Below are 13,809 nucleotides of genomic sequence, written 5' to 3' on the forward strand. Positions count from 1 at the left end.
GTGAGTGGGTATAGCCACAGGGCAGCAGAGGTTTGAGATCAGAGTTTTCCTTCTCCTAGATGTGACAATAATGAACCAATTCCAGTACTTACCGGAAGATCCCTTTGACAGTCTGGAGGAACCTGGACTGGTCTAGAAAGCTGAAAGATGCTGACCTAAAACAAAGAGAGACATGTGAGGCTAAATATCAGAGGACCAAACCAGGACGGGGCAGTAGGTCGAGAAGAACCCAGGAAAAGCTAAACAGGTTGATGAAGGCAGCTTTTGGAATGCCAGTCTGCGATGGACATTCATTTTCCAGGGCCCAGGGAGTTACTGATCATCGGCCAGCTTTAATTGCCACACACATATCAGAACATCGATGACCGGCAAAGTCTGAGGCTGTGCTGGGGGCAGCCCACAAGTATCGCCACACGTCAGGCGCCAACATAGCATGTTGCAGCTCACTGACTCTAACCCTCACCTCTTTGGAACATGGGAGGATGCCACCTTGGGGAGAACATAAAACTCTTTATAGACCGCGACGTGGACTCAAAAACTCCGGACTTACAGTTGGCACTGTAAAGCACTGCACTAATCGCTATGCTACCATGCAGGACAGCGCATAACCTTTCCAAGTATAAACGTTGGAAAGCAGTCAGGGTTGCCAGGCAGAGAGACCGAGAACTCATTCCTCAGCAATCGGTTCCACGACTGCAACTAACTGGTACATCTTTTTAGGTTGTAAGTCATGTGCCTGTGTTTGGAAATCCTTCATAGTTTAGAAATCTTCAGTAACCTGGAAATCTTTTATAAGTTAGAACTCCTTGTTGAATTTAAATTTATGTCAAGAATTATTCCTCCAAATTAATTGTACACTATATCAATAAACTGTGTTTAAACTATTTTGTAAGCTGGAGGTATCTCCTCCTCGGTAGGGAGGTGGGACCTACCAGTTGAAGTGATTATTGACCGGTATACCTCACCGTGGAGACGAAACCAAGAAGTGAACTAGTCCGTGAAGTGTCTGTTGACATGATACAGAATAAGCTCCCTAAAGTGAGGGGCTCACGGATACTTGTGTCCAATAGGGCTTAAAGATTTTAAACATTAGCTTTATTACCACATGCACACAGAAACACACATGTGAAATTTGTGTCAAATCAAATCAAATCAATGAGGATGTGCTGGGGGCAGCCCGCAAGTGTCACCACACTTCCAGTGCCAACATTGCATGCCCACAAATTACTAACCCTAATCAGTACGTCCTTGGAACGTGGGAGGAATCCGGAGCACTCGGATTTAAGAGAGAAGACGTACGAACTTCTTACAGACAGTGGCGGGATTCGAACCCCGATCTTACGACTGGGACTGTAAAGCATTGCACTAACTGCTAGGCTGCCGCACCACCTTCCTCCTAAGTTCAGAGCTCTCAGAGAGCGGAATCGTTTTATCACAGACCTTCATCGGTCAGGACATAGAGTACCGAAGATGGAAGGGCATGGTATGGTTGTACAAGAAATTAAATTGAACAATCCAGAATGGTGTCATTCGAGGTGTAAAGTCAAATCTGAGGGGCCAAATGGCCTACCTGTATGTTTCACCTAGGGACTTTGGTGGGGGGGAGGGGGGGGTTACCCATACATTCTTGTGGCAGGACCACAACCCCTCCCCAACACTGGCTGATGTCAACAGCCGAGGGGTGATCTCAGCTGTGCATGGTCCCAACCTCCTTCCAATCAGCCGCTGCCCCTCGCTCCCTGCCACCCAATCCCCCAACAACAGCCCCTGACCTGAAACCAGAGGATAACTCCCCATCAGGGAATCATACCCCCCCCCTCCACCCGAGGGTGGAAGCTGAGTGGAGAGTAGTACACTGACTGATCACGGCCTGGTACGGAGCCCAATCCAACGCAGGTAAAGCCCTCGTCCCCGATGAGCACATCGACACGAAGCATTGTCACAGGAAAGCAGCATCCGTCATCAGGGACCCCACCACCCGGATCACGCTCTCTCCTCACTGCTGCCATCAGGGACCCCCACCACACACGACACGCTCTCTCCTCACTGCTGTCATCAGGAACCCCCACCACACATGACACGTTCTCTCCTCACTGCTGTCATCAGGGACCCCCACCACCCGGATCACGCTCTCTCCTCACTGCTGCCAACAGGGACCCCCACCACACACGACACGCTCTCTCCTCACTGCTGCCATCAGGAACCCCCACCACACACGACACGCTCTCTCCTCACTGCTGTCATCAGGGACCCCCACCACACACGACACGCTCTCTCCTCACTGCTGTCATCAGGGACCCCCACCACACACGACACGCTCTCTCCTCACTGCTGCCATCAGGGACCCCCACCACACACGACACGCTCTCTCCTCACTGCTATCATCAGGGACCCCCACCACCCGGATCACGCTCTCTCCTCACTGCTATCATCAGGGACCCCTACCACACACGACACGCTCTCTCCTCACTGCTGTCATCAGGGACCCCCACCACACACGACACGCTCTCTCCTCACTGCTACCATCAGGGACCCCCACCACCCGGATCACGCTCTCTCCTCACTGCTGTCATCAGGGACCCCCACCACCCGGATCACGCTCTCTCCTCACTGCTGTCATCAGGGACCCCTACCACCCGGATCACGCTCTCTCCTCACTGCTGCCATCAGGGACCCCCACCACCCGGATCACGCTCTCTCCTCACTGCTGCCATCAGGGACCCCCACCACCCGGATCACGCTCTCTCCTCACTGCTGTCATCAGGGACCCCCACCACCCGGATCACGCTCTCTCCTCACTGCTGTCATCAGGGACCCCCACCACACACGACACGCTCTCTCCTCACTGCTGTCATCAGGGACCCCCACCACACACGACACGTTCTCTCCTCACTGCTGTCATCAGGGACCCCCACCACCCGGATCACGCTCTCTCCTCACTGCTGCCAACAGGGACCCCCACCACACACGACACGCTCTCTCCTCACTGCTGCCATCAGGGACCCCCACCACACATGACACGCTCTCTCCTCACTGCTGCCATCAGGGACCCCCACCACCCGGATCACGCTCTCTCCTCACTGCTGTCATCAGGGACCCCCACCACCCGGATCACGCTCTCTCCTCACTGCTGTCATCAGGGACCCCCAACACACACGACACGCTCTCTCCTCACTGCTGTCATCAGGGACCCCCACCACACATGACACGTTCTCTCCTCACTGCTGCCATCAGGGACCCCCACCACCCGGATCACGCTCTCTCCTCACTGCTGCCAACAGGGACCCACACCACACACGACACGCTCTCTCCTCACTGCTGTCATCAGGGACCCCCACCACACACGACACGCTCTCTCCTCACTGCTGTCATCAGGGACCCCCACCACACATGACACATTCTCTCCTCACTGCTGCCATCAGGGACCCCCACCACCCGGATCACGCTCTCTCCTCACTGCTGCCAACAGGGACCCCCACCACACACGACACGCTCTCTCCTCACTGCTGCCATCAGGAACCCCCACCACACACGACACGCTCTCTCCTCACTGCTGTCATCAGGGACCCCCACCACACACGACACGCTCTCTCCTCACTGCTGTCATCAGGGACCCCCACCACCCGGATCACGCTCTCTCCTCACTGCTACCATCAGGGACCCCCACCACCCGGATCACGCTCTCTCCTCACTGCTGTCATCAGGGACCCCCACCACCCGGATCACGCTCTCTCCTCACTGCTGTCATCAGGGACCCCCACCACACACGACACGCTCTCTCCTCACTGCTGTCATCAGGGACCCCCACCACCCGGATCACGCTCTCTCCTCACTGCTGTCATCAGGGACCCCCACCACACACGACACACTCTCTCCTCACTGCTGTCATCAGGGACCCCCACCACACACGACACACTCTCTCCTCACTGCTGTCATCAGGGACCCCCACCACCCGGATCACGCTCTCTCCTCACTGCTGTCATCAGGGACCCCCACCACACACGACACGCTCTCTCCTCACTGCTGTCATCAGGGACCCCCACCACCCGGATCACGCTCTCTCCTCACTGCTGTCATCAGGGACCCCCACCACACACGACACACTCTCTCCTCACTGCTGTCATCAGGGACCCCCACCACACACGACACGCTCTCTCCTCACTGCTGTCATCAGGGACCCCCACCACCCGGATCACGCTCTCTCCTCACTGCTGCCATCAGGGACCCCCACCACCCGGATCACGCTCTCTCCTCACTGCTGCCAACAGGGACCCACACCACACACGACACGCTCTCTCCTCACTGCTGTCATCAGGGACCCCCACCACACACGACACGCTCTCTCCTCACTGCTGCCAACAGGGACCCCCACCACCCGGATCACGCTCTCTCCTCACTGCTGCCATCAGGGACCCCCACCACCCGGATCACGCTCTCTCCACACTGCTGTCATCAGGGACCCCCACCACACACGACACGCTCTCTCCTCACTGCTGCCATCAGGGACCCCCACCACACACGACACGCTCTCTCCTCACTGCTGTCATCAGGAACCCCCACCACACATGACACGCTCTCTCCTCACTGCTGTCATCAGGGACCCCCACCACCCGGATCACGCTCTCTCCTCACTGCTGCCAACAGGGACCCCCACCACACACGACACGCTCTCTCCTCACTGCTGCCATCAGGAACCCCCACCACACACGACACGCTCTCTCCTCACTGCTGTCATCAGGGACCCCCACCACACACGACACGCTCTCTCCTCACTGCTGCCATCAGGGACCCCCACCACACACGACACGCTCTCTCCTCACTGCTATCATCAGGGACCCCCACCACCCGGATCACGCTCTCTCCTCACTGCTATCATCAGGGACCCCTACCACACACGACACGCTCTCTCCTCACTGCTGTCATCAGGGACCCCCACCACACACGACACGCTCTCTCCTCACTGCTACCATCAGGGACCCTCACCACCCGGATCACGCTCTCTCCTCACTGCTGTCATCAGGGACCCCCACCACCCGGATCACGCTCTCTCCTCACTGCTGCCATCAGGGACCCCCACCACCCGGATCACGCTCTCTCCTCACTGCTACCATCAGGGACCCCCACCACCCGGATCACGCTCTCTCCTCACTGCTGTCATCAGGGACCCCCACCACCCGGATCACGCTCTCTCCTCACTGCTGCCATCAGGGACCCCCACCACCCGGATCACGCTCTCTCCTCACTGCTGCCATCAGGGACCCCCACCACCCGGATCACGCTCTCTCCTCACTGCTGTCATCAGGGACCCCCACCACCCGGATCACGCTCTCTCCTCACTGCTGTCATCAGGGACCCCCACCACACACGACACGCTCTCTCCTCACTGCTGTCATCAGGGACCCCCACCACACACGACACGTTCTCTCCTCACTGCTGTCATCAGGGACCCCCACCACCCGGATCACGCTCTCTCCTCACTGCTGCCAACAGGGACCCCCACCACACACGACACGCTCTCTCCTCACTGCTGCCATCAGGAACCCCCACCACACACGACACGCTCTCTCCTCACTGCTGCCAACAGGGACCCCCACCACACATGACACGTTCTCTCCTCACTGCTGCCATCAGGGACCCCCACCACCCGGATCACGCTCTCTCCTCACTGCTGTCATCAGGGACCCCCACCACCCGGATCACGCTCTCTCCTCACTGCTGTCATCAGGGACCCCTACCACCCGGATCACGCTCTCTCCTCACTGCTGTCATCAGGGACCCCCACCACCCGGATCACGCTCTCTCCTCACTGCTGCCATCAGGAACCCCCACCACAAACGACACGCTCTCTCCTCACTGCTGTCATCAGGGACCCCCACCACACATGACACGTTCTCTCCTCACTGCTGCCATCAGGGACCCCCACCACCCGGATCACGCTCTCTCCTCACTGCTGCCATCAGGGACCCCCACCACACACGACACGCTCTCTCCTCACTGCTGTCATCAGGGACCCCCACCACACATGACACGTTCTCTCCTCACTGCTGCCATCAGGGACCCCCACCACCCGGATCACGCTCTCTCCTCACTGCTGCCAACAGGGACCCCCACCACACACGACACGCTCTCTCCTCACTGCTGCCATCAGGAACCCCCACCACACACGACACGCTCTCTCCTCACTGCTGTCATCAGGGACCCCCACCACCCGGATCACGCTCTCTCCTCACTGCTACCATCAGGGACCCCCACCACCCGGATCACGCTCTCTCCTCACTGCTGTCATCAGGGACCCCCACCACCCGGATCACGCTCTCTCCTCACTGCTGTCATCAGGGACCCCCACCACACACGACACGCTCTCTCCTCACTGCTGTCATCAGGGACCCCCACCACCCGGATCACGCTCTCTCCTCACTGCTGCCATCAGGGACCCCCACCACCCGGATCACGCTCTCTCCTCACTGCTGCCAACAGGGACCCACACCACACACGACACGCTCTCTCCTCACTGCTGTCATCAGGGACCCCCACCACACACGACACGCTCTCTCCTCACTGCTGCCATCAGGGACCCCCACCACCCGGATCACGCTCTCTCCTCACTGCTACCATCAGGGACCCCCACCACCCGGATCACACTCTCTCCTCACTGCTGCCATCAGGGACCCCCACCACACACGACACGCTCTCTCCTCACTGCTGTCATCAGGGACCCCCACCACACACGACACGCTCTCTCCTCACTGCTGTCATCAGGGACCCCCACCACCCGGATCACGCTCTCTCCTCACTGCTGTCATCAGGGACCCCCACCACACACGACACACTCTCTCCTCACTGCTGCCATCAGGGACCCCCACCACACACGACACACTCTCTCCTCACTGCTACCATCAGGGATCCCCACCACCTGGATCACGCTCTCTCCTCACTGCTGCCATCAGGGACCCCCACCACACACGACACGCTCTCTCCTCACTGCTGTCATCAGGGACCCCTACCACACACGACACGCTCTCTCCTCACTGCTGTCATCAGGGACCCCCACCACCCGGATCACGCTCTCTCCTCACTGTTGTCATCAGGGACCCCCACCACCCGGATCACGCTCTCTCCTCACTGCTGCCATCAGGGACCCCCACCACACACGACACGCTCTCTCCTCACTGCTGTCATCAGGGACCCCCACCACACACGACACGCTCTCTCCTCACTGCTGTCATCAGGGACCCCCACCACGCACGACACGCTCTCTCCTCACTGCTGTCATCAGGGACCCCCACCACACACACGACACGCTCTCTCCTCACTGCTGCCATCAGGGACCCCCACCACACACGACACGCTCTCTCCTCACTGCTGTCATCAGGGACCCCCACCACGCACGACACGCTCTCTCCTCACTGCTACCATCAGGGACCCCCACCACCCGGATCACGCTCTCTCCTCACTGCTGCCATCAGGGACCCCCACCACCCGGATCACGCTCTCTCCTCACTGCTGTCATCAGGGACCCCCACCACACACGACACGCTCTCTCCTCACTGCTGCCATCAGGGACCCCAACCACCCGGATCACGCTCTCTCCTCACTGCTGTCATCAGGGACCCCCACCACACACGACACGCTCTCTCCTCACTGCTGTCATCAGGGACCCCCACCACCCGGATCACGCTCTCTCCTCACTGATGTCATCAGGGACCCCCACCATACACGACAGGCTCTCTCCTCACTGCTGCCATCAGGGACCCCCACCACACACGACACGCTCTCTCCTCACTGCTGCCATCAGGGACCCCCACCACCCGGATCACGCTCTCTCCTCACTGCTGTCATCAGGGATCCCCACCACCCGGATCACGCTCTCTCCTCACTGCTGTCATCCATCATCAGGGACCCCCACCACACACGACAGGCTCTCTCCTCACTGCTGCCATCAGGGACCCCCACCACCCGGATCACGCTCTCTCCTCACTGCTGCCATCAGGGACCCCCACCACATACGACACGCTCTCTCCTGACTGCTATCATCAGGGACCCCCACCACCCGGATCACGCTCTCTCCTCACTGCTGCCATCAGGGACCCCCACCACATACGACACGCTCTCTCCTCACTGCTATCATCAGGGACCCCCACCACCCGGATCACGCTCTCTCCTCACTGCTGCCATCAGGGACCCCCACCACATACGACACGCTCTCTCCTCACTGCTGCCATCAGGGACCCCCACCACCCGGATCACGCTCTCTCCTCACTGCTGTCATCAGGAAGTTCAGGAACAGTTATTACCCCTCAGCCATCAGGATCCTGAACCAAAGGGGATAACTTCACTCACCCAATCACGGAACTATCCCCACATCCTATAGACTCACTTTCAAGGACTCTTCATCTCATGTTCTCGATATTTATAGCTTATGAATTATTATTATTTCTCTTGCTTTCTTTCTTTTTTGTATTCACGTGGTTTGTTGCCTTTTTCACGTTAGTTGTCTGTCGGTGGTGGTCTTCTATTGACTCTATTGTGTTTCTTGGATTTACTGTGTATACGGTGATATATATGTACTTCGATAATAAACTTACTTTCAACTTTTGAGTGAGTTCTGCCTTAACGACTCCAGCGAGCTGCTTGCTTACCTGGAAGTCCAGCGGGTCTTGAGACTTGTGCCTTCGTGTAGCTCTGGTTCCTCCTGAGGGACAACTGGTTCCCGGCGAGGTGTCTCCCTGAGGACAAGGAGAGTTTCACAGTCAACCTCATGAAGACTCAGGACCACAGACCGTATGGGAAAGTTCCCTGGTCTGAAACTGCAATGGGTTACACAACTGGATGCTAGATTCCCGAGCAGGTAAATGGTTCCTTCAGGCAGCAGGTAATTCAGGCAGCTTTGATCCCGAACTCCAGCGCTGTCTGCGTGTGAAGTTTGCACGTTCTCCCCGTCAATAAGATTGAAAGCTTACAAAGGAAATTTACAAGGATGTTGCCCGGACTTGAGGAACCGTGCTCCTGGACAGGTTGAATAGGTTAGGCCTTTATTCCCTGGAATATAGGAGAATGAGGGGAGATTTGATAGAGGTATACAAAATCATGAGGGGTATAGATAGGGAAAATGCAAGCAGCTTTTTCCAATGAGGTTTTTATGAGGCTAGAACTAGAGGTCATGGGTCAAGGGTGATCCATGGGTCATGGCTCATCCCTTTCAGAGCAATGCACAAAATACTGGAGGAACTCAGTGGGTCAGGCAGCATCTATGGAGAGAAATAAACAGTTGATGTGTCAAACTTGAACTGGAGGGTTAAGGGCGCAAGTTGAAATGTTTAATGGGAACTTCTTCACACAGAGGGTGGTGAGAGTGTGGGACGAGCTGCCATGGAAGTGGTGGATGCAACATTTCAGAGACAGGTGGAGAAGTGCACGGCTGGGAGGGGAATGGAGGACTATGGTCTGGGTGCAGGCAGAATAACAGTTGGGCATGGACTAGATGGGCTGAAAGGCCTGCTTCGGTGCTGTAATGCTCTATGACTCTATTACCGCGTGACTTTTCACGAAGTGCTTAGGTTTCCTCCGAAATCGCAACAATGTGCGGAGCTCAGCGGGTTAATGGGCCTCTGCAATTTTTATGAGGTTGGAGGCATCCAGTTAGAAGACGAGGTTGCTTGTCCTACCCGAATTGGGCAGCCTCTGACCGGATGGCAAAAATACTCCCTTCTCTACCTTCCCATAGTTTCTCCCCACTCCACTCCCAACCCTCACTCTTCCACTCTTTTTCCATTCCCCAATCCGGCTCACCTCTCACCCCATCTCTGCACCTCACCTGCCCAACCACTCCCTCGGGCTCCTCTCCTCCTTCCCTTTCTCCCATGGTCCGCTCTCCCATCCTCCCTGTCACAACGCAAGCAATAATATCCATGTCAGTGGTATTGCTTTGTTGAGACCCTCTGCTCCTTCTGCAAAAAGTGGAATTTCCTGGTGGCCAGTCATTTTAATTCCTAGCCCCATTCCCGTTCCAACATGTCGGTCCACGGCCACCTCTTCTGCCACGATGAGGCCACTCTCAAGGTGGAGGAGCAACACCTCATATTCCAAATAGGTACCCTCCAAACTGAGCATGAACATTGATTTCTCCTTCTGTGAAAAGAAATTCACTCCCCCTTTCCACTTCGTCTATTCTCCACCTGGACCTCTTACTTCTTCTCCTCACCTGTCTATCACCTCCCCTGGTGCCCCTTCTCCTTCCCTTTCTCCCATGGTCCACTCTCCTCTCCTATCAGATTCCTTCTTCTTCAGCCCTTTAGCTCTTCCACTTATCACCATTCCCCACCTTCACTCACCTACCTTCCCCACATGTGCTTCACTTTTAACCTACAAACTTGTCCTCCTTCCCCTCCCCCCGCTAACTTCTTATTCTGGCTTCTTCCCCCCTTCATTTCCAATCCCGGTGAAGGGTCTCTGCCCAAAACATCGATGGTTTATTCATTTCCATAGATGCAGTCTGACCTGATAAGTTCCTCTAGCACTTTGTGTGTGTTGCCAGGATTTCCACGATCTGCAGAATATTCTACATTTAGATCTAGTGAACTAGTGGGGGTGGGGGGGGGGCCAGGATTCTGGGATTGCTCTGTGAACCTCTGATGAGCTGGCTGTCTATCTTCTGTACTGAATTAAAATATTAAAACAAAGGACTAGCATTGACCAGATGGGCTGAATATCCTTCTCCAATTTTGTGAGCCCATCCCACTCCCCCCAACAAAACATGTTTCTGACTCACGGTTTCTTGGAGATTGGGATACTTGAAGCAATTTCCAGATCCTTCTGTAGATGTCTCTGCTCAGCCCTGGGAGAGGAAGATGCACACAGTCATCACGGCCAGAGCAGTAATTCAATGCAAACTCCAGCACGCATGCCCAAAATAACTCACCTTTGATGGGGCAGTGTAGAGTGAGCTTCACTCCGTGTCTGACCCTGTTTGAGTGTGTGATGGGACAATGTGGAGGGAACTTCACTCTATGTCTGACCCTGTTTGAGTGTGTGATGGGACAGTGTGGAGGGAACTTCACTCTATGTCTGACCCCGGGAGTGTGTGATGGGACAGTGTAGAGGGAGTTTCACTCTGTGTCTGACCCCGGGAGTGTGTGATGGGACAGTGTGGAGTGAGTTTCACTCTGTGTCTGACCCTGGGAGTGTGTGATGGGACAGTGTAGAGGGAGCTTCACTCTGTGTCTGACCCTGGGAGTGTGTGATGGGACAGTGTAGAGGGAGCTTCACTCTGTGTCTGACCCCGGAAGAGTGTGATGGGACAGTGTAAAGGGAGAGTCACTCTGTTTCTGACCCTGGGAGTGTGTGATGGGACAGTGTAGAGGGAGCTTCACTCTGTGTCTGACCCTGTGAGTTTGTGATGGGACAGTGTAGAGGGAGCTTCACTCTGTGTCTGACCCTGTGAGTTTGAGATGGGACAGTGTAGAGGGAGCTTCACTCTGTGTCTGACCCTGGGAGTGTGTGATGGGACAGTGTAGAGGGAGCTTCACTCTGTGTCTGACCCCGGGAGTGTGTGATGGGACAGTGTAGAGGGAGCTTCACTCTGTGTCTGACCCTGTGAGTTTGTGATGGGACAGTGTAGAGGGAGCTTCACTCTGTGTCTGACCCTGGGAGTGTGTGATGGGACAGTGTAGAGGGAGTTTCACTCTGTGTCTGACCCCGGGAGTGTGTGATGGGACAGTGTAGAGGAAGCTTCACCATGTATCTAAGAACACACACAGAATGCTGGTGGAACACAGCAGGCCAGGCAGCATCTACAAGGAGAAGCACTGTCGACGTTTCGGGCCGAGACCCTTCATCAGGACTAACTTTCAGTGCTTCTCCTTATAGATGCTGCCTGGCCTGCTGTGTTCCACCAGCATTTTGTGTGTGTTGTTGTTTGAATTTCCAGCATCTGCAGATTTCTTCGTGTTTGCTCTTTGTATCTAAGCCTAGGAGTCTATGATGGGATAATATAGAGGGAGCTTCACTCTGTTTCTGACCCCGGGAGTGTGTGATGGGACAGTGTGGAGTGAGTTTCACTCTGTGTCTGACCCCGGGAGTGTGTGATGGGACAGTGTAGATGGAGATTCACTCTGTGTCTGACCCTGGGAGTGTGTGATGGGACAGTGTAGAGGAAGCTTCACTCTGTGTCTGACCCTGTGAGTTTGTGATGGGACAGTGTAGAGGGAGCTTCACTCTGTGTCTGACCCCGGGAGTGTGTGATGGGACAGTGTAGAGGGAGCTTCACTCTGTGTCTGACCCTGTGAGTTTGTGATGGGACAGTGTAGAGGGAGCTTCACTCTGTGTCTGACCCCGGGAGTGTGTGATGGGACAGTGCAGAGGGAGCTTCACTCTGTGTCTGACCCTGGGAGTGTGTGATGGGACAGTGTAGAGGGAGCTTCACTCTGTGTCTGACCCCGGAAGTGTGTGATGGGACAGTGTAAAGGGAGAGTCACTCTGTTTCTGACCCTGGGAGTGTGTGATGGGACAGTGTAGAGGGAGCTTCACTCTGTGTCTGACCCTGTGAGTTTGTGATGGGACAGTGTAGAGGGAGCTTCACTCTGTGTCTGACCCTGTGAGTTTGTGATGGGACAGTGTAGAGGGAGCTTCACTCTGTGTCTGACCCTGGGAGTGTGTGATGGGACAGTGTAGAGGGAGCTTCACTCTGTGTCTGACCCTGTGAGTTTGTGATGGGACAGTGTAGAGGGAGCTTCACTCTGTGTCTGACCCTGGGAGTGTGTGATGGGACAGTGTAGAGGGAGTTTCACTCTGTGTCTGACCCCGGGAGTGTGTGATGGGACAGTGTAGAGGAAGCTTCACCATGTATCTAAGAACACACACAGAATGCTGGTGGAACACAGCAGGCCAGGCAGCATCTACAAGGAGAAGCACTGTCGACGTTTCGGGCCGAGACCCTTCATCAGGACTAACTTTCAGTGCTTCTCCTTATAGATGCTGCCTGGCCTGCTGTGTTCCACCAGCATTTTGTGTGTGTTGTTGTTTGAATTTCCAGCATCTGCAGATTTCTTCGTGTTTGCTCTTTGTATCTAAGCCTAGGAGTCTATGATGGGATAATATAGAGGGAGCTTCACTCTGTTTCTGACCCCGGGAGTGTGTGATGGGACAGTGTGGAGTGAGTTTCACTCTGTGTCTGACCCCGGGAGTGTGTGATGGGACAGTGTAGATGGAGCTTCACTCTGTGTCTGACCCTGGGAGTGTGTGATGGGACAGTGTAGAGGAAGCTTCACTCTGTGTCTGACCCTGTGAGTTTGTGATGGGACAGTGTAGAGGGAGCTTCACTCTGTGTCTGATCCCGGGAGTGTGTGATGGGACAGTGTAGAGGGAGCTTCACTCTGTGTCTGACCCTGGGAGTGTGTGATGGGACAGTGTGGAGGGAGCTTCACTCTGTGTCTGACCCTGTGAGTTTGTGATGGGACAGTGTAGAGGGAGTTTCACTCTGTGTCTGACCCTGGGAGTGTGTGATGGGACAGTGTAGAGGGAGTTTCACTCTGTGTCTGACCCCGGGAGTGTGTGATGGGACAGTGTAGAGGAAGCTTCACCATGTATCTAAGAACACACACAGAATGCTGGTGGAACACAGCAGGCCAGGCAGCATCTACAAGGAGAAGCACTGTCGACGTTTCGGGCCGAGACCCTTCATCAGGACTAACTTTCAGTGCTTCCCCTTATAGATGCTGCCTGGCCTGCTGTGTTCCACCAGCATTTTGTGTGTGTTGTTGTTTGAATTTCCAGCATCTGCAGATTTCTTCGTGTTTGCTCTTTGTATCTAAG

The 13,809-nt window shown here is 55.6% G+C and overlaps 1 protein-coding gene across 1 annotated transcript in view; it reads right to left on the reverse strand.

Moving 5' to 3' along the window:
• LOC140727086 (autophagy-related protein 16-like) overlaps window positions 1-13,809 on the reverse strand; it is a 107,585-nt gene that overhangs the window by 46,900 nt on the left and 46,876 nt on the right. The window contains exons 6-8 of the mRNA XM_073044330.1: window positions 10,769-10,834; window positions 8,640-8,726; window positions 93-155 (exon numbers count right to left, since the gene is read on the reverse strand). Coding sequence (XP_072900431.1) covers window positions 93-155; window positions 8,640-8,726; window positions 10,769-10,834 — 216 coding nt within the window. The remainder of the gene's footprint in view (window positions 1-92; window positions 156-8,639; window positions 8,727-10,768; window positions 10,835-13,809) is intronic.

Source organism: Hemitrygon akajei, chromosome 4 (assembly GCF_048418815.1).
Source record: "Hemitrygon akajei chromosome 4, sHemAka1.3, whole genome shotgun sequence".
In the NCBI taxonomy this organism is placed as follows: domain Eukaryota; kingdom Metazoa; phylum Chordata; class Chondrichthyes; order Myliobatiformes; family Dasyatidae; genus Hemitrygon; species Hemitrygon akajei.